Below are 26,980 nucleotides of genomic sequence, written 5' to 3'. Positions count from 1 at the left end.
CCATTTACCAGAGTTAATTCGTTTAAATATTCCTTCTACCCCGATGCAATTAAATTGTGGAATAGATTACCAGATACTACAATTAATTGTACAACATTACAAAACTTTAAGGATCTAATTAACTGTTAATAATATTTGCACACACACTACACCTTTATGTACGTTTACACTCGCTTGTCGAGTCCTGTACATTACATATAATTAAAAATTAATTAATTAATTAGCTAATTGGACAAATTCTTTCTGCATCAAAAGCATTATCATCTCTCTTATTATGGCCTCATCATCCAAATCATCAACACGTTCATTTTACTCTGTGCTAGCCTTACTTAGGTCTTATGTCACATATAGGCTATACTTCCGGTATACCTGCATATGCACGCACGTGAGCTGTGCAAGCATAATTTACTACACTGGCGTAGTGATAAGGCTATCCAAAGTTGCGTGTAAAATGGCTACAACTCCTACACAGACTCAAGCTGATGGCCGTGTTGATGACTCGACAAATAGTTCACAACTGCCACAAAGTGACGAAGAAGGGGAAGACGTCGGAGAATTGGAGGGAGGCAACATCCGTCGAGAATCGCAGCCAAGAATTGATGCGAACGTTCTGAAAAACGAAATACTAGTGGATGGAATGCAGGTATAGTATTAGAGGATTACAGTGAACCCTATGTAAGGACACCTTAATTGGGTTGGGACTACCCGGCAAAAGTGTCCTGATTATTAAGGTGTCCTATAGCTGGCATTCCAGGGGCTAAGGACCATTAACCAAATAGCGAAGAATCCAATCACGACAGTGATGCTGGGCGGTTGATGTTAGGCTGTGGATGCGTGACTTTCGTCCCAGTATTTACTCACGTCGTGCGGCCACAATGCATTTAGCTAATTGGCATTACTGCGATTTGATTGGACGCACCAGTTTTCGGTAACGGTGGCACCATAGATATTATACGTAACATGGATTGGAAACGCGCATATAAATGCGTGTTAGCTAATAAATGTTTCCCATCCTCGTTACGGTGCGCGAAATAAATTAGGTTATTACAGCTGGAGTATTTTGCTCTTTTTGTAAGCTGCTAAGTGGTGTTTGTCATTTACAGCTGGGCAAATTACCACCTACATTAACTGGAGGCTAACCTGGTTAGACACATTGGCTCTTGGCGAACAGTAGGGTGGCAAAATTCTCGTTGTTAAATTGAATTATGGTGTTACGGAACAGTTTTGTAATTTTCCTGAAGAAACTAAATGCTCAGCACCGCTTCTATTCTGTTGCTTGCACCACTTATAACAGGTACGATGTAAATAGACTACTCAGATATAGTTGTATTACTGTATAGTTCTTTCGCTTCGATAAAACAAAGCCAAAACAGGCGCTACATTTTGTCTGGCAGAGTAAGACTTCTGTTAAAGCTTTATTGTAGCGTAAAGAGTGGTGTCCGAACTAGATACTTAGTTAGCTAATATTGTAATTGTAGTTGTAGTTGTATGTGTTAATTGTGTGTGTGTGTTTTTTCTCTTTTTGTACCTTGCCATGCCCACAGTGGTGCTCTAGGCAGCCTACTCTGTGGTCGCATGCAGTCCGAGGTCACACATGCTTCTTTCTTTTTCATTCCTGTACATATTTTCTCATGTAATGATGGCTCTCTCTCTACCAAGTATTTAATAGGCAATGCAAATACGGCCATCACTAGTTGACTAGTAGTATAGTGCTGCTGAGATATTCACCTACCACTATCCACCTGTTCCCAATGGTATTACCTCCGATATCACCAAACACCCGTGTTCTTGTTTAGTACACAACATAACATACTGACAATGTAAAATTAATGTCTACACTACTACCTAACCAAGAGAAAAGGCCTGTGAACAGGCTGTCAACATCTAGTGCATCGTAACGAGGATAGACGAATTATTTATGCGCGTTTCCATGTTACGTATAATATCTATGGTCCTTTTTTTTTTCCCTTGATTCTAAACAGACCAGACCCTACTTTTCAGGGCGTTTATAGGTGCCCAAAATAGGGTTGGCGGCACCAGACTAGAGTATATATAGCTTCCATGTCCTTTCTTGTCCCACTCATCCCAGCTTGTATGACTTTCTGCTACTAAAAAGTTTTTGTAATAGACTATCACATAGTGATAAAAATTCTATAGTGACTCAACTGTAGCTCAGTTATTTAAAAGTGTAGTTATATGGCTGCCATATTGATAACTGTATCAGATACTAGGAAGGATGACTATAAAATCAAAGTGGAGCTATAGGCTTCTAGCATGTATATAAGGTTACTAGTTACTTTTGTTACATAATAATATATGTTACTTTTCAAGTAAGTCATACAGTGGAACCTCTCTTAATAAACTCCCCAAATTAAGGACACAATAGAAAAAACCTCCATAATAAGGGCAAAAATTTTGGTCCCAACAGATCAATGCATTTTTACCTCTAAAAGAGGAAAACCTCTGTATTACAGCAAAAAGTGGTTGAAAATGCTGGGTCCCAAAATGTCTGCAATAGAGGTAACTAGCTATACCCTTACAACTGTCCAAAAAGTAAGTTACATAGCTAGTTGCTAGTAGTGACCATGCTTTAAAAACTGAGACGATCTGCTATTTTTCCACTGTATATGCTATACCTACTGCCAGCTTAATTACATTCTCCATGATTCAGGCTGTGTAACAGATAGAAATTTACTTGAACTATATAGTCACTTTTTTGTAGGTAACTATTTATGATTATGATATGATTTGGGTTGAGGCTTAGAAGCCTGTACACCCAATCAATTACATACATATACATACATAAATTAGATGCAATAAACAAAAATTAACTATGAATATAATTATTACATTAACAATATAACTATATAGTATATTTATGTTAAAAATGAAGTAGGGATCCAAGCAATAAAAAGAGTGAAACAAGAGATGAATGATGGTATTACAGCATAAAAATCCTTACATTGGCATTTTATAACAATCATTTTGTTCAATGACAAAGTAGGGATATTCCCACCAAGCTATGCTGTAATACCATCATTCACCTCTTGTTTCGTTACTTTTTATCACTTTGATCCTTGCTTCATTTTAAAAATAATTTCTACTATATAGTCTGTTTGGTTTATTGTTATAGCATACAGCTATACAAGTGTGACTGTTCTATTAGGGTGGCTGCTGTATTAGAGTATCTCGAGTCAGCCGCCTTCACCTACCAGGGGGCGTGTCACTATTTCATATTTTCACTGTGCTAGCATGATGAATAGCTGCAGCTAGACCAATAATAAGGGTGTGTGGTCATCATGATCGAGAAATGGATTACTATAAGATGTGTGGTCCCTGCACTCGATTGTTATTAATCAAGCAAGATCATTAATGGGTGTTGTCTCAAAGTTACAGAGTGTAAGTGCTTTAAATAATTTTGTGGCATATGCTTAAGGAAGGTGTTGATACAGAAAATTAATGCCTCCATATGGTTTCATTGCATCAACAAGAAGACGACCAACCTCATTCAGCAGTGGCTAAAAAAACTATTTTTTACAACTAGCCATAACCTGAGACCGGGGGTGGTAGTAGGAAGGTTGTTACACATACATAACTAAATTAGTTTGCTTTTGACATATATTGTCATGATTATCCAAACAGTTAAAGTGAGTGCTTGTGTGGCACAGCGGCAGTGAAGGGGAAAAGGGATATCCTCCCCAGGAAATCTTTGAAATATAGCTGTGATAAGATTGAATCTGGAGGCAATTTAAGAGGAATGATTGAGATCTGGAAGCAATTTTAAGGAAACAGCAAGTGGAAGAGACAAAATTAAAAATAAAAACTAAGAAATAGTAGATTTATGTACACACGTAAAACCAACCTTTTAGAATAAACTATTGTTTTTTTCTTTTACATTTTAAGGCAATTTTATTTTATAAGTGGACTGTAAAGAAAAATTCAACACCATACATAGAGCTGAGTTGGATTGTAAGACAATTTTTAATCAAGTAGTCGACCTCAAGGAAAATTTTTGAAAATGACTATCTCAGTATTGGATCTTGAGGTACTTTTAGTTAAATCATACTGTAGTAGACTGCAAAACTGACACAACACATTATGCTTTCTGATAGGTTTAGACTGACTTTTACAACTACCATAGCCAAAATCATTTACAACTAGCTTTTTGGCCACAACTAGCCCCCTTTTTGGCCACTGCCTCATCGAAGATAAAAGGAAAGACAAGGCACAGAGGGCACACATTCATTGGAACCCCAAAAGATACATGCCACTGGTGAGTTTGGTATTGTGGTATAAAATGGTGGCTGTGTACTGCTTCAGCCTGGTCAGGCAGGCTGGCAGATGAAAATTCGAGTTGATTTTTAAAAAATTCTATATCTGGCCACTTATAAGTATTTTCTTGATTTTTTAATGTTGTATTTGGTGTTAGATGGATTAGCTATAAAGGTGATTTTCATCATGTAAGATGTCTCTAGGATGGTTTTTTAAAGACGGTATTTTAGGCGACGCGCTTAATTGAATTGAACAGTACCACTGTACTGCTTGATATTTGGGGAAATGCAGATGTGTATAGTTCTATTCTTCTCTTTGTAAGCTATATCTGGACATGTTATAAAAGGCTTCATTTGCATTGCTTCATGTGTAAACGTGACTTTCTTTTTAAAAGGATTCTCTTGGAAACTTGCACTAACTGTTTACCCAAGAGAGAATGTCAGATTGCACGGTAACATGACCACCATACATGCAATTTACCACTTAAGAATAGATTAAGATTTGCTTACAGTGTGACTACCATGGCCTCATGTGCCAGATGTTTTTATATTTCTTTATAGGTAAAATTGGGAGGGAAGCAGGAGATATGTGGATTGAATTCCTTGTAGCGAATCATTGTATACTTCACCTTTTCCTAATATGCATGGAACAAGACAGGTTTGCAATTAAACATTGATTTTTTAGGACCATAGATAGCAATAACTTAGGATTCACTTAACAACACATGGAGCTAGTTACAAAACTAAGCTTTAGTCATTCTCAGAAACCTTTCTTGACCATAATTTGAACAGCTTTAAGCTCATTGGCTACAACTGTGACTCGCTTTTTGACACCTGCACTGTTTGATAACCCAAAAGTGCATAGGTATCAGGTTTAATAGCAACACAATCATTTACGTAGTATACCAGACATTTTTTTGTGGGGTGGTAGCTATTCAAAATGTTTGTCATGCAGGACTTGCCATTTTCGCTGAAATTAAAGTATGCTCTTATAAGAAAAAAAGGAAGTAGGTTAACTGAGATCTGATGACGTGACTCTAATTCCTTGTATAGCATGCTTATATATCATATTAGAAATATGAACTTGTATGATTAATGCTTTTCTATAGATCCAAATATTGTAAACCTGAATTGCCTACATGGTTGTTATGTCTTGAAATGGAAATTCTTAGTGTATAATGCCTGTTGACCAGTATACTGACCAGCCATCATCAATGACATGAAGAAATTCAAGGTATAACTAATTGACATACACTACTGGCTATTCTCCATTTGGATTAATAACTATGTGGTCACTGATCCAATTCATGGATTATTATACATTTATAAATGTTTAATAATCCACGAATGGAATGAAAATGTCTTGAAGCCTCTTAACATTTATATTCGCATGGCACTTGAAACAAAAGTACTATATGATACTTGTCTTTGTTAAACTGTTTTCTGAAGTGTCAGCTCAACATGAAACAAAAAATTATACAAAGAGAGAAGCTCCTCCTGTCACGTACCAAGCTTGTCTCCAGTGGCAACTCATTCATCACTATAGAAATGTAATATGATGATACACCATATATATTTACAATATATATACTGTACATACTTGAGTCAACTACAAGATAGAATCACTATGGATGAATAGAAACATGATTGGTGTCTTGTTACCTAGTTGCTGGCACGTCAAGCCAAAGGGTGCGGCCCTCAAAAAAGCTGGGATTATCAACAAGTTGTGAAACCAAAGGTGGCAGCTAAGACAAGGCTGCAGCAATGTTATAGTGCGAATTAGTATGTTGTTATATTATTATCGATGTCATTAACATATATGCAACTATTTCTTGGCTGATCCACCTTTATTTGATTCTCAACATTAAACTTTGAAGGCCAAATATTTTTTTTATCAGCTTGGCATATGGACATCACTTCAAAATTTTTAAGCCCTAAAGTCAGCCTATGGCTGGCTTTGAGACTTGCTTTCATTTTTACCTTGTTCTAAAGTCTATAATTGACTTGCAGTGTACACTAAGACTTTTAAAAATCACAATACCAGACACAAGGTATACTTACTGTAAACTGTAAAGTAGGTAGTTACTATTAAGTATGCCTGCCACTTTCATGCTTCAGGTGTGCTAAAATGACTATAAAGTAAAGCAACTTTGGTAGTACACATCTTGCAAATGGCTAGGAAAATTTCACTCAAGCCTGGTGTGTGACCTTCCCTACCTGGTAGCAATGCAATATTCCTATTTGGAGAAGGGACCACAGAACTATACACATGTGTAAAAATTGCATGTCGTTCTGGTTAACCACATATTGGTGAGCAGTCCTAACCTTACAACACAGCACCGTGTGTCTTGATCTGATTCACTAGAAAAGTATTGTGTTAATTTTGAGTACTGACAAAAAGTAAAATATTACACACGTGCACATACAGACACACAAACACTCATACTTGGACTTGAAGCCAGCCATCCTGGGATGATGCTGTCCAACAGAGGATATGTTCACTCTTTTCTGTCAATGATGAGTAGTACATTTGTGTCTTACAATGTCTTAATTGTTTCGTTTGAAAAGATCAATAGCAGGTGGTAAAAATAAATGGTTTATTTAAAAGTGGCACTATCATGTGCTGATCATGCCTTTCGTTACAAAAAGATCTCCATCTGATATGATCTTGGGCTTCTTTATACCAAAGATGACTCATCTACTCCACACTTCTTCAGATCCTGATGGACCTTGTCCTGCCAACAGAGCTTGGCACTGTGAGCAAGGCGCTTCTGAGAGAGCCAACCAAACAACAAACTTCTTAGGTTGTTTGTGTCAGGAATTTGGGAAATCTCAATCTATACAGAGTCAGTAAATCACCAATACTCACACATATGCACACGTACTCATGTGTGTGTTTGTATGTTGATAGGTAACTAGTCCATATATAGGATGTATGCAGGGGCACTATCACCTTGTGTTACTATATAGTGATCTTGTGGTAAAATAACGAATAGCTATTGAAATACATATATGTGGGTACTACCAGGCAGTGATGAATAAACTTTGCTTGGCCTAAACATATAAAGCTGTGTAGAGTAACTTGAATTTTTATCCTATATCATAGCAAAATTCAGTTATCATTTTATTTGCAATGAAAAGCCGCCCACCTGATTCACAATTGCAACTTTCATGAATTGAGGCAGGTGGTGAGAGACTTCATTTTTTTGCTAATGTAGTATGTGATGGATCTGCAATGACAATTTAAGACTACACAGGAGATGTGAATCTAGTTCTTGTAGTAAATCACTGTATACTTCATTTTTTGCTAATACTTATGGACAGGAGCTTATGAGCTGCTGAAGCCACATTCAGCGGCTCATAAGCTCCTGGTATGGAACAAGACTGCATGGATTGCAATTAAAACCTGTATGTTTAGGACCATAGATACATAGCTAGCTACAAAACTAAGTTTTAGTCATTCTCAGAAACTTTTCTCGACCATAATTTAACAGCTTCAAGCTCAATGGCTGCAATCGTGACTCTTTTGACACCTGCACTGTTTGATACCCCAAGAATGCATGGTTATCAGGTTTAACAGCAACACAATTTACGTGCAACAAAAATGCTTTAGGTGTGCTAAATTATAGGGGAGGGAATACCATATAAAATAGTGATTTTAAGTCTAGTATGCTACAAAACAAATTACTATAGCTACAAAGTTTCATAAGATCATGCCCCTTCTATATCTTCATTGTTTTTACACTCCGTCAGTGTAAACTGATAAACCATACACTGTCTAAATATATCACATGTTTTTGTAGGCTGCTGCCGATGGAGATGTAGAGACACTGCAGGATTTGATTTTGAAATTTGGCAAAGTTCAAATACCTCATGATGCTCTGATCAACATGTACAATTTTCTTGGCTATACCATGTTTCACTATGCAGTCATGTACAAGAGGATGAACAGTATTGAAGCCTTGATTGAACTAGGAGCAGGTACGTTGGGCAGGTGTTAAAAAATGATGTTTCTGCATCTTTGGATATATGCAACTTTATCATACACATTGAAGTGTAAAAAATGTTTTCCGAGTTCTCAATAATTTTGTCATAATTATTTGTAAGCGTATACATGTATGCTGCTTGCTTGGCTGTGTGACAACAATGCTGTGTTTAAAAGTCCTGGTTAAATTTCTACTTAGTAGCTATCCATCACATGCTATTGCACAATAATCACACATACATTACATAATCATACACATTAACTACGAAGTATGCATACATAAAGCATGTCAGTAGAATAGACATATGACTGCTAAGTTAGGACAGTATCTCAAGTTGGTCTATTAGCTGCTACATTATCATGCAAAATTTCTAGCTGAATAGTTCCTCTTTACATAAAAGTTCAAAACATATTTGAGCTGATACGCACTAACTACCTTCTTTCACAAGTGATGGGCTGGCAAATGCTTCCAATCCATCACCTACAAGCCTCCAAAGTTTAGCAACAAAATAGGACTCCTGGGCTAGCTTAATTGTGTGCATGTCAGTCTAGTTTTGAGCGGTGTTAAATAGAAGCAGTACAACTCTTCAACCCCAGGATGAAGCACATGAATATTGTATATTTGTGCCTTTGTCCATCAGAATCATATTCCTGGTTAGTGCATGCATGTTCGCAGGACTTTGAGTTTTCACATAAATTATTACATTTATGGCATAATCATAACCACATCTCTTATTATTATCAGTACTTGGTTGTATAATAATGCATACCAGTAAAACATAAGCTTATATAGGCACTAGGAATTTGTTGGTAATTTGAGAGTGCATCTGCATATTACGATCTGTGGGAATACACTATACTTTGTGGCTCCAGCATTGTTGTTTAAAAGTATTGCAAATGATTTTATAATCCATGTAGATATTGAGCGTCCCACTAACAATGAGACCAGAGATACTCCATTACTTCTTGCAATAAAATTTCTCAATTCATTTCCTCCAAGTTATGAGGAAGAAGATGAAAAGGTTTTGAATGAAAACAAAATGGAAGTTGTCAGATTTTTGATTGCTCAAGGATGCAAAGTACACTACACAAACAAGGCCTATGAATCACCAATTGTTCTTGCAACAAAACTGCAGAATGTTGAACTGGTTGAAGAATTGGTGAAGAGAAGAGAATTAGATGTCAACACCAGAAATCAGCAGGGAAAGACACCACTACACATGGTTTCAGCTACTGGCAATGATGAAATTGCACTAGTCCTGTTACGTTATGGTGCTGATGTTCAACTTAAGGACACTGGTGGATCAACTCCATTACACATTGCATGCTACCGAGGAAACACCAGTATTGTTGAGCTGATCTTCAAGGAACGACCACAGAGTAGAGATGTCCTATTGACTCAGGCTGACAGAGCTGGCAATATTCCACTGATGATTGCAAAGAAGTCTCCCAACAACACTGCTGCCATTATCAACTTCTTGATTTCACATGATGTGGACTTGCAGAGTACAAATGAAATGAGTGAGACACTACTCCATATGTTTGGTCCTACTGATAATGCAGAATCAACTATGCTTATTGTTAAAAGGGCACCTTCCCTTTTAAGTTCTCGAAACATTTATCGTCAAACTCCTTTACACATTGCTGCCATGATGGGACACAAAGAGAGTTTACTTGTCTTTATTAGAAGGTAAAGTTTAACAATGTTCTCAAAGCCTACACTCTGTTCAAATTGTAAAGCATGCATGAATAACACACCAGCTGTATAAATTTTCAGCTAATTTTATTAGTGCAATTAGCAAAAGCATAGACATATTGATAATTTTTTGTGCTTTGAATAACAATTGAAAAGCTTCTAATGAAATTCAGCGTGAAACTTGTATAACATGGACAATCAAGGTCCTTACAGTTGATTTTCTGAGAATTCTATACATCTGTACATGTATTATGGAGATGTCCTCATTTTTGAGTGTCTATATGTAATGGATTCTACTGTTGTTCCTCTATTTATGTGATACATTTGTGTATACTCTCTACAGTGGAGCTGACATTACTGCAAGAGATAATAATGAAATGATTCCTCTTATGTTGGCAATCCAAGCTGAAAAAGCTGAAATCATTTCTGTTATGCTTAACCTGGGACTTGACATTCACGCTGAAGCTACAAATGACAAGTCCATTATTGAATGGGCAATTGAAAAAGAGTACACCTCATTGGTGAAGGTATTATAATTATTACACACTACTATTCAGGATATTTACTATTCTGTTTCTGTTAGGCCCTTATTGAGAGAGGTAAAGAAGCTGCTACTCAATTTGTGGATGATGAAGAAAACACATTTCTGCATGTTGCAGCAAAGTCAGGTTCTCTGAGGACCATACATGTATGATAATTGGTTTAATGATGTCTTCTAGATAATCAGTATTTATCTTACACAGGTCTTACTAAGTAGCTCTGTAACTGAAGGACTGGTGTGTTCTCAAAATAAAGACCATCGTACTCCATTACATATAGCAGCACAGTATGGCAATCTCCAGTAAGGATATACTAATGTGGTTATGACAGTACTCATCCATTTGTACTTGTAGGTGTCTTAAAGAACTACTAGATGGTGGTGCTGATGTCACTAAAGTGGATAAAGACAATAACAATATTCTACACATTACCTGTATCCATGGACAACTCAATACTGTTCAGTTCCTCCTACAGAGTGGGTTAATATCACCAGAACTCAGGTATCATATGCTTACTATTTAGTGCATATACTCCATAGAGTATAAAATTGCAGTTATCAGTAGTAGATATCAAATGACACATAGCACAGATGTAAACCTTTGCAGTTCCTATTCATCATACAGAGTTTTCACAGTCTTTGGTGATGAATTGACGTAGTTAAAAGGGACTCCGGCTGCCAATTAGACCTATGTCTTTGACAGTGAATAATATTATTATTGTTGTCTGGACAGACAGACTTGTTTATTGCATGCAGATTTGAACCTTTTATAGAGGTAAAAATGTACAGTAGAACCATGCGCAGTTATCTGAATTCAACAGTTTCAGTTAACCGAACTCAGATAATGGTTTTTCTATTAGAATAGTGAGTGTTCTAATGCATTAGTCAAAATTCAAGAAGTGCTGTTTTAAGTTGATGTTGTTCACAACTTCAAAGCTGTGGACTCATCTGAAGATCAGGTGATCCCTAGAGGGTGAAGTTGCACTGTATAGAGCCAGACCTGTTGGGGCTAACATCTTTTTCTATGTTATGGAGGGTTTTTTCTGTTGTGTCTAGACTACAGTAAATACATAGTTCAGTGATCCAGTCACACTATTATATCTGAGACCATGGCTATGTAATTTGTAAAGGAAAAAATATGTTGTGCTTTAAAATAACTGAATATAGTCACTTCAAATCAGTTTTAGCCACCACTCAATGTTTGTGTGTGTATATATCAAGACACATGGTAATGTGTCGTGCGCCCAAGAAGCCAGCGCGCAACACCCGTGAGTGCATTGACAGGAAAAACGAAAACACAATTTTCGTACCTGTGTTGCCTTGATAAAACAAGACGATTTTTGCTGTGGATACGCCCTCCAGCTTCAGTACTCCACATTCCAAATTTGAGCGAAATCGCTTCCGAGATATGCGACTTCAAAAATTGGCTTAGTTTCTGTTTTTTTTTTTTTTTTGTTTTTTTCTTCCTCTTTTCGCACACTTACAAAAACTGCTATAAAACGCGAACGCCATATCCGAATGCCTTGAAATTTGGCACACAGAAGGAGGGTATAAAGGCGCATCTCTGTATCAACTTTAGCTGGAATACGATAAACAGGCAAAGAGTTATGAGCGATTATTCACGAAAAATAACACCAATATGTTGTCACGCCTACAGGGTAAACCGCTTATGGGAAGAAGCTGAAAATCGGTGGGTGAATAAGTTAACTATTGAACCTCAAACCTTTTGTAGTTTGAAAGAAATCGAGCTAAAAACCAGGAAGATACAACGAAAAAACCAACAGTGTGTAACAATTACGCAATCGAGATTAGCTAATAAAAAAGCGACTACTTGCCAGGCCTACCAGAAAAACCGCTTGGGGTAATGCTTTGAAATTCGCTGTACAGATGGAGTAATCATCTTAGAAAGGCTCTTCAATGGTGTAGAAGAATCAGACTTAAAGCCACGGAGTTACAACACGAAATCCAACTTGGTGTAGCAAGTGCGAGATCGAGATACTCTAATAGAGCAGTCATCCTAATAGAGCAGTCACCCTGAAAAGAATTCAAGAGATCAGCTAGAAACAAGTAACCTGTATAGAGATCAGCTACAATCAGATCACCCTGTAGAGATATCAGCTATGAGAAGTTACCTTGTAGGGAGTTCAACTACGTAGTTCAGCTAGAAGAAGTCACCTTGTAGAGAATTCAGCTACAAAGAAACCACCATGTAGAGAGTTCAGCTACAAGCAAATCGCCCTGTAGAGGGATCAGCTAGAAGAAGTTACCTTGTAGAGATTCAGCTACAAAGAAACCATCATGTAGCTAGAGAGTTCAGCTGCAAACAAATCACCTGTAGAGAGTTCAGCTACAAACAAATCACCCTGTAGAAAGATCAGCTAGAAGAAGTCACCTTGTAGAGAGTTCAGTTACAAAGAAACCACCATGTAGAGAGTTCAGCTACAAACTAGTGACCCTGTAGAGACATCAGCTAGAAGAAGTTACCTTGTAGAGAGTTCAGCTACAAAGAAACCATCATGTAGAGAGTTCAGCTACAAACAATTGACCCTGTAGAGAGATCAGCTAGAAGAAATTACTTTGTGGAGAGTTCAGCTACAAACAAATCACCCTGTAGAGAAATCAGCTAGAAGAAGTTACCTTGTAGATAGTTCAGCTACAAACAATTCACTCTGTAGAGAGATCAGCTAGAAGAAATTACCTTGTGGAGAGTTCAGCTACAAACAAATCACCCTGTAGAGACATCAGCTAGAAGAAGTTACCTTGTAGAGAGTTCAGCTACAAAGAAACCATTATGTAGAGAGTTCAACTACAAACAAGTGACCCTGTAGAGACATCAGCTAGAAGAAGTTACCTTGTAGAGAGTTCAGCTACAAAGAAACCATCATGTAGAGAGTTCAGCTACAAACAATTGACCCTGTAGAGAGATCAGCTAGAAGAAATTACTTTGTGGAGAGTTCAGCTACAAACAAATCACCCTGTAGAGAAATCAGCTAGAAGAAGTTACCTTGTAGATAGTTCAGCTACAAACAATTCACCCTGTAGAGAGATCAGCTAGAAGAAATTACCTTGTGGAGAGTTCAGCTACAAACAAATCACCCTGTAGAGAGATCAGCTAGAAGAAGTCACCTTGTAGAGAGTTCAGTTACAAGGAAACCACCATGTAGAGAGTTCAGTTGCAAACAAATCACCTGTAGAGAGTTGAGCTACGAAAAGATCATCCTGTAAAGTGTTCAGCTAGAAGAAGTCACCCTGTAGAAAGTTCAGCTACAAAGAAACCATCATGTAGAGAGTTCAGCTGCAAACAAATCACCCTGTAAAGAGTTCAGCTGCAAACAATTCACCCTGTAGAGAGATCAGCTAGAAGAAGTCATCTTGTAGAGTGTTCAGTTACAAAGAAACCTCCATGTAGAGAGTTCTGTAATAAATATATGTATTATATATATAATCTGTACATTCACTGATAAAATCAGAAATATTTAAAGTATTTAACATCTACTTCATCTTTTCTTCCTGTGGTAAAGAAAAAAAAGGATAGGTTAAAAATCCCCAAAGCTGGCCATATACAAATATAAAAAGAAGTGAAATCTAATCCCAAACAGCCAAGCTGTAAAAAAGAGTGTGGCCCTCAAAAGGCTATGGTGAAAAAAGATGTGAAATCCAAGGTGGCGGCCAAGAAATGGCTGTGATGGTAGGTTAATGGTAAAATTTTAATAATGACAATTTAGGTGAATTTTGTGCCAAGACCAAGCGGCACCAAATTCACCTGAATTGTCGTTATTAAAATTTTTACCATTAACCTACCATCACAGCCATTTCTTGGCCGCCACCTTGGATTTCACATCTTTTTTCATGATTTTTCATGATAGCCTTTTTGAGGGCCACACTCTTTTTTTACAGCTTGGCTGTTTTGGATTAGATATATATATAAGATATATATATATATATATATATGTTTATCAATATATGCTGGACACTTTGGTTATTAGCTCCTCTCTCATTTCATGTAGCAATGGAAATTTAGGCACTCCATTGTCATGTGCTGCCTACCATGGTCATGATCACATTGTGAGCTGCTTACTTGGTCGAGATGTGTCTTGTAATGGAAGTTATGCTGATTTGAAGGTGACTTTAAATTACTGTTTGTGTGCAATCTATATCCTCTATGCAAAAACACCTTGGCTGTAAAAAAGGGAGTGCTCATGAAAGTAAAAGTAACCGGCAACTGGAGGAGTTATATCTGGAATGAATGCTAATACAACTAAATGTATTTTTTTAATTTTAATAATAGACCTTTATCATTGATTCATGCTCTACATTCAGTCTTGCTGCATTCCCAATTAAGTTTTTTTTTTTTTAATATTGATATTCATTGTAGAAAAAATGGCCAGCCAATCAGAATTATTATAATGTCAATCACATTACACATATACAGCTAATATCATTGCAACTATTTCTTGGTCTCCACCTTTGATATTACATCTTTTTCATACTAGCTAGGCTCAGGCCTGTAAGCAGGCAGGTTCAGGGAGTTCTGAAGAACCATGCATCCTCTTGAAGAAAAGGTTCGCAATTTCGGTATACAGGTCCAGCAAAAAGGTCAGTATAAAAGTCCAATTTTTAGTAGCAAAAGTCTATTAGCTACAGTTTACTAAAAACTCAATTAAGTTGTAACATTAAGTGCTCCAAGTTGCATATTCAATGCTTGCAGGGTAAAATCAAGATACTCTAATAGAGCAGTCAACCACTCTAACAGAGCAGTCAACCACTCTAATAGAACAGTCATTTTACATTTCTTTACAAAAAATCTAAAATACACTGAGAGTACAAAAACTTTCCTACGGACCCCATGAATTGCTTCCATCTCTTCTTTCCTTCAACCTCATGCAATGTGTAAATTTAATTGTCAAGGCACTCTTTGGCCTGCTCCACTGCCCCTCGCAGCCCCCTACTGAGAGGCTTTCCCATCCATATTCACTGTGACATTTCAATAAATTTAGATACAGATGGTATAATTACAGTAGCAGTGTGGGTAGTTACTTTTGCCAGATGTAATCCATATAGCTAGTCTTGAGCTTGCATTTACTTCCTAGAAATTGCGTTGTTTTATTGACTGAAATGTCACCAAAGTAAACCTTTTAGTAGGAGGGCATTCCCCCAGACCCCTATAGCTTCAGCATGCTTTGCACACCTTGATGTAATCCTGCATCATACCGCACAATACATCCTACCCAGATAAAAGTCTGGCTATACAGCCCTGCAAGACTGCACCCCTTCTTCACAGATTGGCTGTTTTGGATTAAATAATTGTTTATGTATGTTGCCCACTATTATGTCTCACCACTGTTTTTATCTATAGGTTTCTCCTATGTTGTTGGCTACACAACAAGGTCACATTAAAGTTGTGAAGGTGTTACTAGACTATCCCAGAATTGATGTAACACTGACCAATGAGGCAGGTCACAATGCATTGGCTGAAGCCATTGTAAAAGGCTACAAGTAAGTGTACAACTACATCATCAACACTATTATATAACATAACTCTTTAGGGAGATTGCACTAGAAATTATTACTAGTGATCACTGGGACAAAGCCATGAGAATGTGCACTAAAGATAATATCACCCCAATGAGACTGCTTATTATGCATATGCCAGGTATGAATGTGACCGGATTTCACATAACAAGGCTTCCACACACAAAATCAAACTTACGTTTTTATCAGAAATCGATTGCTGGCCTAATACACTATCATATTCCACAATGTACTTCCTTCAGGACTGGCAAGTCTGGTTTCTGTAGCAGCTTTCTTCCGACCCTGTCAAAGCCACAAGTGGGAGATTGGCGCCATTGAATGGCCATGGCTTTGTGATAATGGTGTGTAGTGAGCTGGGACTTCACAGAGAGCTCGCCAATAGTGTTCTCAGTCAATTTGGAGTGATTTTAGGGCCATGGAGGGCCATAGAGGGCCCAAAACTTGGCCTCTGGATTCCAATCGTCTTCTTGCTTCATTTTATATCCTTATATTGAGCCCACCCACCACCCCCCACCATCCCACCCTATTACTACCACCTGTGATATTATTACCCGCTCGAGAAAAGCTGCCAAAAACAGGGCTAATTTTGGGTATCAGAAATGTATACACCCACTCAGTGATAGCTAGTAAATAGATGTATACTTGGTGCAAATTTTGTTTGCACAGCTGTAGGCACTGGGAAGTTATTACACAATGATTACTTAAAATCGCCATATCTCCTAACGAGACTTTGTGCGTCGAAGCCTGGTTTTGTCAAATTCAGTCACAAATATTGTGTTTCTGGTATACTAAGAAGATATACAAGCATCCATACATAATTAATTCTAAGTACATCTGTCTGCACATAAATTATTTCAAATGTACATGGTTCTAAACATTGATTAAGCCACAGGAGTGGATCAAGACCTTTGAAAAAGGAGGGAAAGGGCGTCAATATATGTGTAAGACTTTAAAGAAAGTATCTGTTGAAACCAACAGCTAGCTGCTTGTTGATGTCTGTTGTATGCAAGGATTTAGGCTCTTTGGTAGAAAACTTTAGTACCTCCAATGTGGTGGAATTATTGATGGGAGTGAAAACATAGTATTCCTCACTTTTATGTAACTGAAACATTGTGATACTTTAATATGTGAGCACTCTAATAAAACAGTAATGTTCGTATGTCATAATTTTACTATTTGATTGTGGGTTTTAGTTAACACATGGGCTTGCCACTGTAGCTATGACATCAATGATAGAGATCACCCATGCTACGTAATGTATTCCACAGCTGTATGTCACAAATATGGTGATAAAACACCACTGGATAAAGTCTTCATGCTGGTTACAGCTCAACTAAAGAAATTTCAAAAATAAGGGGTCAAGACCCCCTTTGAGCCACCCCTAAATCTACCCCTGGAGCCTGCATGCTTGCATCATAGAACCAGAACCAAGGACCATATGCATAATATACTTAACAACTCCCTTGTGTTTTTGCCACATACTGTAACCAATAAGAGCTCGTAATAAGTGTTGATATAACTCTGTGTGGTATGTCATACAATACAATAGTATCATACAGTACGATAGTACTGTATATAGGGACATCAAAGGTGTGGGGGGCGATCCATGATATAATATAACCCAAAAACCTGCCTCGATTTTTCCTCACAACGACATGACAGTATTGTTTGGGTAAAACCAAGCCCAAAAGTGTCTTCAGATCGACCAGAAACATTTGCGTCAAGTTTGCTACAGAATTTAGAAAAAAAATTATTCAACAGAATTTTCTACTGCCTGCCTGCCTGACGCCTTCAGTCAAGCGTAGCGGAAAAGTGGCTACAGCCCTAATTTTTTTGCAGAAACGTTTCTAGTTCACTTCAGAAAAAACCTTTGGTATATTGATAAGCATACAATGCTTGTGCTATTGTCTTACCTTTTATCTTTCTTTACCATGGCCATCAGCTAAGGTTCTACCGCTGAGTGTTAATAGACTACAGTACGGCTTCCATACCAGTGTATATTGCATCAAACTATTCAAATACACGTGGTCACCGGTTGCACTAAAAATACACGCGTACGCAGGCCCGTAACCAGAGGGGGTTCGAGTGGTTCGGACGAACCCCCCTCCAGGATTACCAATTTTTAATAAAATATTTTAAGCTGGCGTATAAGACATGGGCACCTGAAAGGTAGAGAGGGGCTATATGTAGGGCACTGAAGGCTGCTCTGAGATGTTAACTAAAGTGGAGCTAAGCCCCACCTCTACACAGCTAAGATCTGGGTGCATGGGGATGAAAATTTGCTAAACAGGTCGATATACTCTAATAGAACAGTCATTAAAATACTCTAATACAACAGTCACTTAAATGCTCTAACAAAACAGTCACTCAAATACTCTAATCATTCATGGTTAAAGCTTTCAAACAATTAACTGAACCTCTTCTATAATGTGCTTATCTGAACACTGTGCTATACCTATTTTTTCAGATATGTAGTCATGGCTAAAATAATCAGATTAGCTACTATTATTAGTAGTAAAGTGTAGACAACCCAAATTATAATTTGTGGCTCCTTAATGAATCGTACTGATGTAGCTGAAGAGATCTGTGTTTATATAACTGCTAGGCAACAAATAGTAATTACTGCTTAGTATACCTGAGAAATGCTTGTGCGCATGTAATGCTCTTGATGTTCAGTTAAAATTGGGATAGTGCTGGCCAGCTAACTATATAGCAAGGAAGTTCACAATAAAAACTATCTGCATTAGTATATTTGCAACGTCCTAGCTCTTTCATTGATGTGTAGGGGTGTATATGAGCGGGCAGGCATGCATGGGGTTCTGGAAACTCCCCTCTGAAGCTAAAATAGCTGTAATAAAATTGATAAAGGATTAACCATACAATAAGAAATCATGAATCAATGTAATTTTGAAGTAATTTAACGTTTAAAATGTGTCAGTGGTGTGGGCTATGCCCAAAGACCCCTGCATTTATGAATCACCACCAAATGTGTGAACCACCTTGGAAAAATGCCTTGTGTATTTAGCTATGTACTTGCATGTGCACTGCAAACCTACTTAAGTCTCTCTCCTAAGAAACCACAACATTGTCACGGTACAGTACAGCCAAGAAGTCACATGTGACCTAAATAGCTCATGTCATTTAAGTGTGACACAAAAGAATAATAGCTATTAATGAGTAGAGGAGTACTGAGCAAAACAGTGATAAGTAGATAGTAAAATTATGGATACTTTCATGTGTTGATTATTTCAATGCATAGAAGAAATGCACGTATCTACTAAAATTAACCCAAGCATGCATGTGTAGTTGCTGCACATACTGAAGTTGAGATTGATTTCAAATTATACACTTACAAACTGTTCTTTGGAGTTATTAAGTGTGTACTATCAATTTTAGGACAGTTAGGAGAAGTCAAATATTAAACTGTTGTTAGCGGCTTGGGGCACAGCCCCCAGACCCCCGCTGCCATAAACACCTACCATGTCTAAGTAGAACCCCAAATCCTGGGTACGGGCCTGGTACGTGACTCGCTGTTGATATCAATCAGAGAAAGCAACTCACGGCAAACTATATAGTAATGTGTAGGTCAATAAATATAGTTTATTTAGTAACAATGTTAAACCGAGTTGGGTCATCCAGGTCCTGCTTTGCAGATTATTCGGGTCTGACACCATGTGCTAAATTAAATGTGGACGTGTTACTACACGTCATAGCGTAGCTCTGCTTCTTTCGTGAGCCACGCCCACTTACGTAAATTACAGTCTGTAGACATATGGTAGCCACATCCATTCATCAGTCCGTAGGTATGCACAAATCCACGTCCATTATTGTCTGCAGGCTTATGTAGAGCCATGCCCACTGATCAGCTGTTATTGTATGAGTCATAATCTAGTATAATAGTGCTGTGAGTAACTCAGCAGATATTTAGTGGTCATGAGCTTGCAAAAAAAACTTCACAAACAAGTATAAGAAAAAATTTGGAATTTTAAATTAGATTAGGGACAGTGTATAATGCTGCAATAAAAAGTACTGAAACAAGCTGGATCGGACTAGTACGTAATGTCCAAATACTGTAAAACAATATGAAGTGAATATGCTACACTCAATGCACAGTAGGGATATTCACTTCTTATTGTTTTACAGTATTTGGACATTATGTACTAGTCCGATCCAGCTTGTTTCAGTACTTTTTATTGCAGTATTATACACTGTCCCTAATCTAGTTTAAAATTCCAATTTTTTTCTTATACTTGTTGTAGAGTAGGAATTATGAAGGTTTGGACTTTTCTGGCCAAAAATATCACCACAGCCTCACAATATCTTAATGGTGCCTTGACAGTATTGGTTAGGTACCGTAATTTGCTTAATTTTCATGCAAAAATTTTTCATTATAAAAATTTTCATGTAAAAATATTTTCATATGATTTACGTGAATGACTGCTGTATTAGAGTAGTTCAATCTTGTATAAAAATTTTCGTGCAAGAAATTTTTGTACGAATTTTGCATACGAAAATTATTTTACAGCGAAAAAAAGCAAATTACAGTATAGCCAAGCCAAAAAGTGCTTTCAGTATGACCTGAAATGTTTCCAAAAGGGATATTCAACCAACTGCCTAGCAACTGCTTGACTGACTGACTGACTAACTGATGCCTTCTGACAAGCATAACATGATAATGGCTATTGTTATAGGCTTGATTTTTTTCATTGTTTGACATCGCTTCAGCCTGAGGTGCCTTTTGACATACCACAGTACATAGAATGCATGTTACCTGTATCCTCCTTTGTGTTCTATTTATCTTTTCTGACAGTGCAAGGTGTCAAATTCACAGTATAGCTGCATGATAGCTTCCTAATAATTATGTTTGTAATGGGAATTTTCTAAGTTTTCAATTGTGAATGGATTGATTGCAGAAGTCCTTCTTGTAGTGTTCTTCGTTTGTAATGTTGTATAGTGGCCTGAACACAGTTGAAAATGAAGCGTAATGGCCACTGCACTATTTCAATAATGATAATTGGGGTGCACGCTCAGATTAAAACAATAAGCCTGGCACTTCTAATGCAAGTATGTGCAGGTTCACTAGTCGTAATAATGTAACATAAAAAATAAAACTAACAAATACAAGTAAAATTAGGAATTTTAAGTTTGATTAGGGATCAAAGAAATGAAGAAGTAGTGAAACAAGGGAGGTTGCTATGTTCACTAGTATATCGGTGTAGGCAACCTCCCTTGTTTCACTACATTTTATTTCTTTGATTCCTAACTTTTACTTGTACTTGCTAACATAGATATGGCCAAAATTATCATGGACAAGTGCATTATGGCTAATGAAGGAGCCGGTGGAGTTACACACATAACATACAACTATGAGTTCATTGATGACTTTGATGATCCTAAACTTGGAACAGTGGGAAAATTCATGCTAGAAAAGGTTCTACCATTTAAATCAAAGCAGCGACAGAATGATACTCCTCTGGTGATGATGAACAAGCCAGCACAAAATGATTTGTTTGTGTCTGAACAACCAAACTCTTCATTTGAGTACAGTTCCAGCTGGAAACCTCGTGTCTATGACAAGAGTAACCACACCTTGGCCTTAATGGTAACAAAGTAATTATACGTGTATATTTATACATATTTTTCTTAGGTTGAGTCAGAAAGAATTGAATTACTACAACATCCTCTAGTAACTGAGTTGATAAATCACAAATGGAATAGAATAACACTACCATCTAAACTGCTACAAATTGTATTATATACTGTGTTCCTGAGCTTCCTCACTTCCTACGTGTTGTCACTACCTAACCCAAGAGGTAGCATCTGCAGAAGAAGAAGTAAGAAACAGCTATTAAAATGATTTTGTAATTAACATTCTGTACAAGAACATTATCTATGTTATGCACTTGTTAGCTATATAGTCAACAGTGGACGAAATTTTTGTAATTAGGGCTGCAACAAATATTCAATTCATTTGGATATTTGTTAGAATTTTGACATCCCAATCAGATATTTTTACTAGTAAATTGCAGTCGCATACAGTGAAGATGGTTTAGGTGACCTGTTCTACTATTTTCAACTGGCTATAAAGACAATTATAATCAATTTTACATGTGTTTTAGGAGCAAAGTGGTATGTATGTGGCAACATACGGCTGAATTCTAGCATTTTTGTATTACTCATAATAGCTTGTTATTAAGACATTCAAATGTCCAGATATTAAATTGCAGCCCTATGTTAATAGCATGCATTCCGTTTATGTTCTTACTTTTTTGTCTTGGTATATAGATCTTACTGAAGATTGTCCTGGTAAGTTTCTTCATGTGTGTTCTGTGCTTGCACTTCATTAATCACACTATAACCAGAGCTATATAGTGAATATATGCTAGGTTGTTATAATAAGCATTCTTCTAGTAGAGCATCTTTCATACATACATGCATGATGTATGCATTTACTATCACTAAGGACACTGAACATTTTGGCACGTAAAAAAGAATTTAAATAGTCAGTAATTACTTTGCAGTAGTAAATGCACTAAAATTACTGGATTACTGGCTTGGAGTGTCACACAAAACATAACCTGTTAATTATGCATGTGCATCCAGAGCTGCATGTGACCACGTCCAGAGGTGTGTGTAATAGGGCCTGGGGTTTGCCATTACTACCTTCATCCATTTTGAACCTAAGCTATTACACCTGCTCTACCACCCAACCTCCACCCCTATGTGAGTACCAGTAATACAGCGGCCACACTTGTCAGGTAGATATGTAACTTGGATATTTTCACAAGTGTGGCTGTACTGAAATACCCAACCAAGTATATATTATGTGACTAGGTCTTGGAAGAAGTCGAGATGAACAGTTTTAAGATTGCGAGGATAGTCAGCACACACTCATAAATTTACACAAGTGATGCATCAATTTTTTTACCTTTCAGACCACCTCTAGTACTTGTAGCTTCTTGTAGAGTTTCCTGCTAGAAATCTGAGTAGTTCAAACGAAGTAGTATGAGTCTTGAGTGTGCTCACAAAGGAGTGGAGGGTATAAGGGGCACATGGTGGAAGGTAGGGGTGGTGAGGTGGGCAAGAGATAGACTTCAAAATAGAGGCAGACCGTGATTGGAGTCCAGACACATGGATACAGAGCTGTGCTGGCTTCTTAGTGGAAGATATGTAGCAAAATCAACACAGAAAACATTTGGCCAACTATACAAGTCAGGCCATCCACCAGTACACCACTGATTCTTAGGTCTTTCATAAGGCCAGAATCCACCATTTGATCTTGCCACGGCACCAGAAAAAGATGTTTCTTAAAGCCATCCTCGAGTGGTGGTGTTAGTTTGATTTTGTCTGGTATGCTGCAATTTGGACTGGTTTTGTAAAATCTGGTCACTGACACATATACGTATATTAAATCTAAACTGATGGGAAATTGTAAAGGATGCTGCTAGTACTCCAAATGCTCTGAAGGCCATAAATGGCTTCATTATCAATGAAAATTCCACTCACACAGATTCCAAAATTGGTGAGCTACCTATTACCATTTGAAATATACATGTGCCCAAATGTTTAGTGCCCAAATGTTTAGTTTCACAAAGTTAGGTCACATTTATGGTATGAAAATTGCATGTGCAATAGAAACATAGCAAGTAAATTTTTTTTTATTATGCAGAATTATCAGCTGGAAAAAGAGAGTTCCTTATTGCAGCCACGGCCATCTTGATGCTATTTTCTGTTGTAAATTTAATAGTGGAGGGACTGCAAGCTTTAAGCAGAAAACTGGACTATCTGAAAGAATGGGATAATTATATGCAATTAACTATCCCTGCATTGACAATTAGCTTTTTGATCAGTAACAAATTTCATGATTGTTTCTGTCCAAGTGGTCTTCAATGGCAACTTGGAAGTCTGGTTGTATTCCTGGCATGGTTTAATTTTATTCTGCTGATGAGAAGTATTCCTTTTACTGCCATCCCTATTAATATGCTATTTGGCATCACTCGTTCCTTTCTGAAAGTAATTGCTCTTCCTGTACTTCTGATTGCTTCATTTGGGATTCCTTTGTTTTTATTGCTTCATAAACCAGTAAGTTATACCATTTGTATCCTTTTAGCTACTGCATAATAACATATCATCATTAATACGTGAATATCACATATACATAATTAGTATCAATAGTACAGTGGTGGCAATAGTTCCCCCCCCTTCCCCACCCCACTCTACACACGAACACATACACACACACACACACAAAGCAAAGCAAAGTGAAGGTGTAGGCACCCTAAGTAGTCTGGACCTTCACCCACTGTGTGAGGCATGGACAGCTGGCATTTGCTTTCCCTGTTAACACCAGGTGTCCGTTGATGCTACAGCTGGGTGGGCTGCTTCTCCAGTTGTCACAAGGTCCCCGATTAAACAGCTGGGTAGACTGGAGCCACGTGAGTAAAGTTTCTTGCTCAAGGAAACAACATGCAATAATAACAACTGGACATTACCAGAACCTCTCAATTACTAGTTACTATATTACAACTAGCCACTATATTACAACTAGCCACTTGGCTATGCTGCCTCATACACACACACACACACACACACACACACACACACACACACACACACACACACACACACACACACACACACACACACACACACACACACACACACACACACACACACACACACACACACACACACACACACACACACAAGCGGCTGCTGCTGCCACTAGACTTGCCCTCCAATTGTTCCTTATTAAAGGATTTAAATTGTTTTCATTCCAATTTCGAGACCAAAAAAGCCCAACATTGACACTATCTTTCCACACACGCACAAACATTTTTTCTACAAAGATTGAGTACTCTAATAGATCAGTCACATAAAAACAGTTAGGTGTTATGTATAAACATCTTGTTAAAATTTCTATAAAACTGAATCCAAAAGCCTATTTTTAAAACTTCTCTAGGGCACATTCCTTCTATCTGCTGAAGCACTTCAACAAAACACATTTGTACCCATGAGCATCCTCAACTTTTCACCTCTTCCTTTGCAGTAAACGTGTTGTTCTTTATGGCCAGTTTTCACTACACAGGGTGAACATGATCCATTTGAAACAATTTTCACCACATTTCTCAAATCCATGATGATGACAACTGGGGAACTTGAGTTTGTTGACAACTTCATTGAACGAGATGTGTTTTATCCCTTTGCATACTACTTCTGGATTGTGTTTGTCATTATAATGCCAGTACTGTTCAACAACCTACTGGTGAGTTATGGTGATGCTAAGCTATAATTCACTGCAAAGTGATTTACTTCATTGACAGGTTGGTTTGGCTGTCGGTGATACCAGAGAAGAGTTGCAAAAAGCAAACCTCACAAAACTTGCACTGCAGGTAACCGCCCACTACACTCCATTTCCATAGTTCAATTTTATCTTTTATGTCAGATTAGCTCGGTTCTAGAACTCGAGGAAAGATTGCCATCAGTTCGGCTTTATTTCTCAGAAAAGTCCAGAGTGGTAACAAGAAATCACAGAAATTTATCCAAGATACCTTTCCTGCAAAGCAGTTCCTTTGATAGCAAAGTGAAGGCAATTAATGAGTCAAATGAAACAAACTCAAATCTTATGGAAGAGTATCAAGTAAGACTAACTGTAGGCATGTATGTTGCTGTTAGAACACATTACACATATGCAACAAAAGCCAATTATGATATTCTTGACATGTTATATAGAAACAAACTTCTGTCCTTTTGTGTAAAATGATGTACTATCAAATTGTTTTCACAATAGCTTAAACATGCAAGCTATAATGCCACATGGCAACCATATTGCATTCCATCCTCATACACACATGCATTGGGTGATTGCAAGTTTACAATTGTTTGCAGAAAAAGAATCCTTTGGTAGAGATTAGCGAAGAGCTCAAACAACACAAAAATGAAATGCACCTTCTAAGAGAGTTTGTTGTCAAAGCAATTGAGAACTTGCCTTTACAACTGGGCAAGCTTAGTAACAGTGCAGTGGTTACTACCGAAGATAGTGAGATAAACAAGAATGAGATGATATGTGATGAGAACACAGAGATCATGGATAATCAGGGACTAGAATTACCTTTACCAGTACCAGATCTCCTTTAAGCCACCATTTGAACTGATTCAAATTTACAATTTTATTTTGCTACAATTGTTGTCATATAACATGCTGCATTATTTTTCTGAGAAATATACATATAGCTTGTAGCTACTGATTTTGATATATGGTGCAAATTAGAGGTCAAATGTAGTTTTGGTACGAGCGTGTTAATAGTGTGTATGTCAGTATCAGTGCCTCTGTGCCTGTATCACATATTATGCATTCATCAATAATTGTTTCATGCTATACATCAACATATGAGTTTACAATTTTGTAAATTAACTGTCTGCAACAGTCCCAAGTTCAGAGTACTATCATAATAGTCAAATGTTTGTGGCCACTGACAAGTTTATAGTGCAGAACATCATGTAAGCCTCCATATATGAACTAATTATATTGTTAGGCTGCTGTAACATCAAGTCGGATTCGTACATTATGTTGTATCAGAATTCTTGTAAATGTGAAGTTTACTGGTGATGTTCTATGCTATAGCAATAATGGTAACAAGCTGTGACTTGCAACTACTGTGGCCAGCTTACCTGATATTATTTAGTATGTTTTTGCTGCGGCCGCATGTCATCAGGTGTTATTTTATACATCTTTATAAGTCGAACAGACCAGGACAGTAAGCACTAACTTAGTAAAGTATTTCAGGATCTGTATTATAATTAGCCACTATATTGAGCGGTAAGGATCAGGACAAGTACAAGCATTGAGTATAAGAAATTCTTACTGGATTTCTCCTCATCAGTTTGTACCAGCTTCATATAACACATACTTACAACTGAGCGGCATTGTTAAATTTGAAAAATTCTAATGGTGAAAA

General features: G+C 37.3%; 1 protein-coding gene and 1 long non-coding RNA gene across 3 annotated transcripts; one reads left to right on the top strand and one right to left on the bottom strand.

The window, feature by feature from the left end:
* Positions 1 to 396: 396 nt before the first annotated feature.
* Positions 397 to 26,431, top strand: LOC136242442 (transient receptor potential cation channel subfamily A member 1 homolog). 2 transcript variants are annotated; one of them, XM_066033866.1, is made up of 18 exons: positions 397 to 643; positions 8,075 to 8,252; positions 9,175 to 9,946; positions 10,296 to 10,479; positions 10,536 to 10,640; positions 10,696 to 10,793; positions 10,846 to 10,992; positions 14,498 to 14,612; positions 15,847 to 15,986; positions 16,037 to 16,143; positions 21,311 to 21,624; positions 21,670 to 21,856; positions 22,308 to 22,328; positions 23,692 to 24,104; positions 25,111 to 25,287; positions 25,346 to 25,414; positions 25,468 to 25,662; positions 25,911 to 26,431. In XM_066033866.1, exons 1-18 carry the CDS (start codon positions 452 to 454, stop codon positions 26,157 to 26,159), a joined length of 3,663 nt encoding a protein of 1,220 aa, XP_065889938.1. In that variant the 5' UTR covers positions 397 to 451; the 3' UTR covers positions 26,160 to 26,431. The 2 variants fall into 2 exon arrangements, with proteins under 2 accessions (XP_065889938.1, XP_065889939.1); XM_066033867.1 differs by lacking the exon at positions 397 to 643 and adding an exon at positions 1,066 to 1,294.
* LOC136242174 (uncharacterized) lies at positions 5,643 to 7,395 on the bottom strand. The gene is made up of 3 exons (XR_010694497.1): positions 6,718 to 7,395; positions 6,597 to 6,661; positions 5,643 to 5,811 (listed from the first exon to the last, which is right to left on the bottom strand). It is a non-coding gene; the product is annotated as an uncharacterized lncRNA (long non-coding RNA).
* Positions 26,432 to 26,980: the final 549 nt, after the last annotated feature.

This window comes from Dysidea avara, chromosome 13 (assembly GCF_963678975.1).
Source record: "Dysidea avara chromosome 13, odDysAvar1.4, whole genome shotgun sequence".
NCBI lineage: Eukaryota > Metazoa > Porifera > Demospongiae > Dictyoceratida > Dysideidae > Dysidea > Dysidea avara.
This window is presented reverse-complemented; position numbering and strand designations above follow the sequence as displayed.

Coding starts and splice junctions, on each gene's coding strand:
- LOC136242442 (XM_066033866.1), top strand. CDS start 452: ATGGCTACAACTCCTACACAGACTCAAGCTGATGGCCGTGTTGATGAC. Junction 10,641..10,695: donor GTTCTCTGAGGACCATACAT/GTATGATAATTG, acceptor TATCTTACACAG/GTCTTACTAAGTAGCTCTGT. Junction 21,625..21,669: donor ACCACACCTTGGCCTTAATG/GTAACAAAGTAA, acceptor TATTTTTCTTAG/GTTGAGTCAGAAAGAATTGA.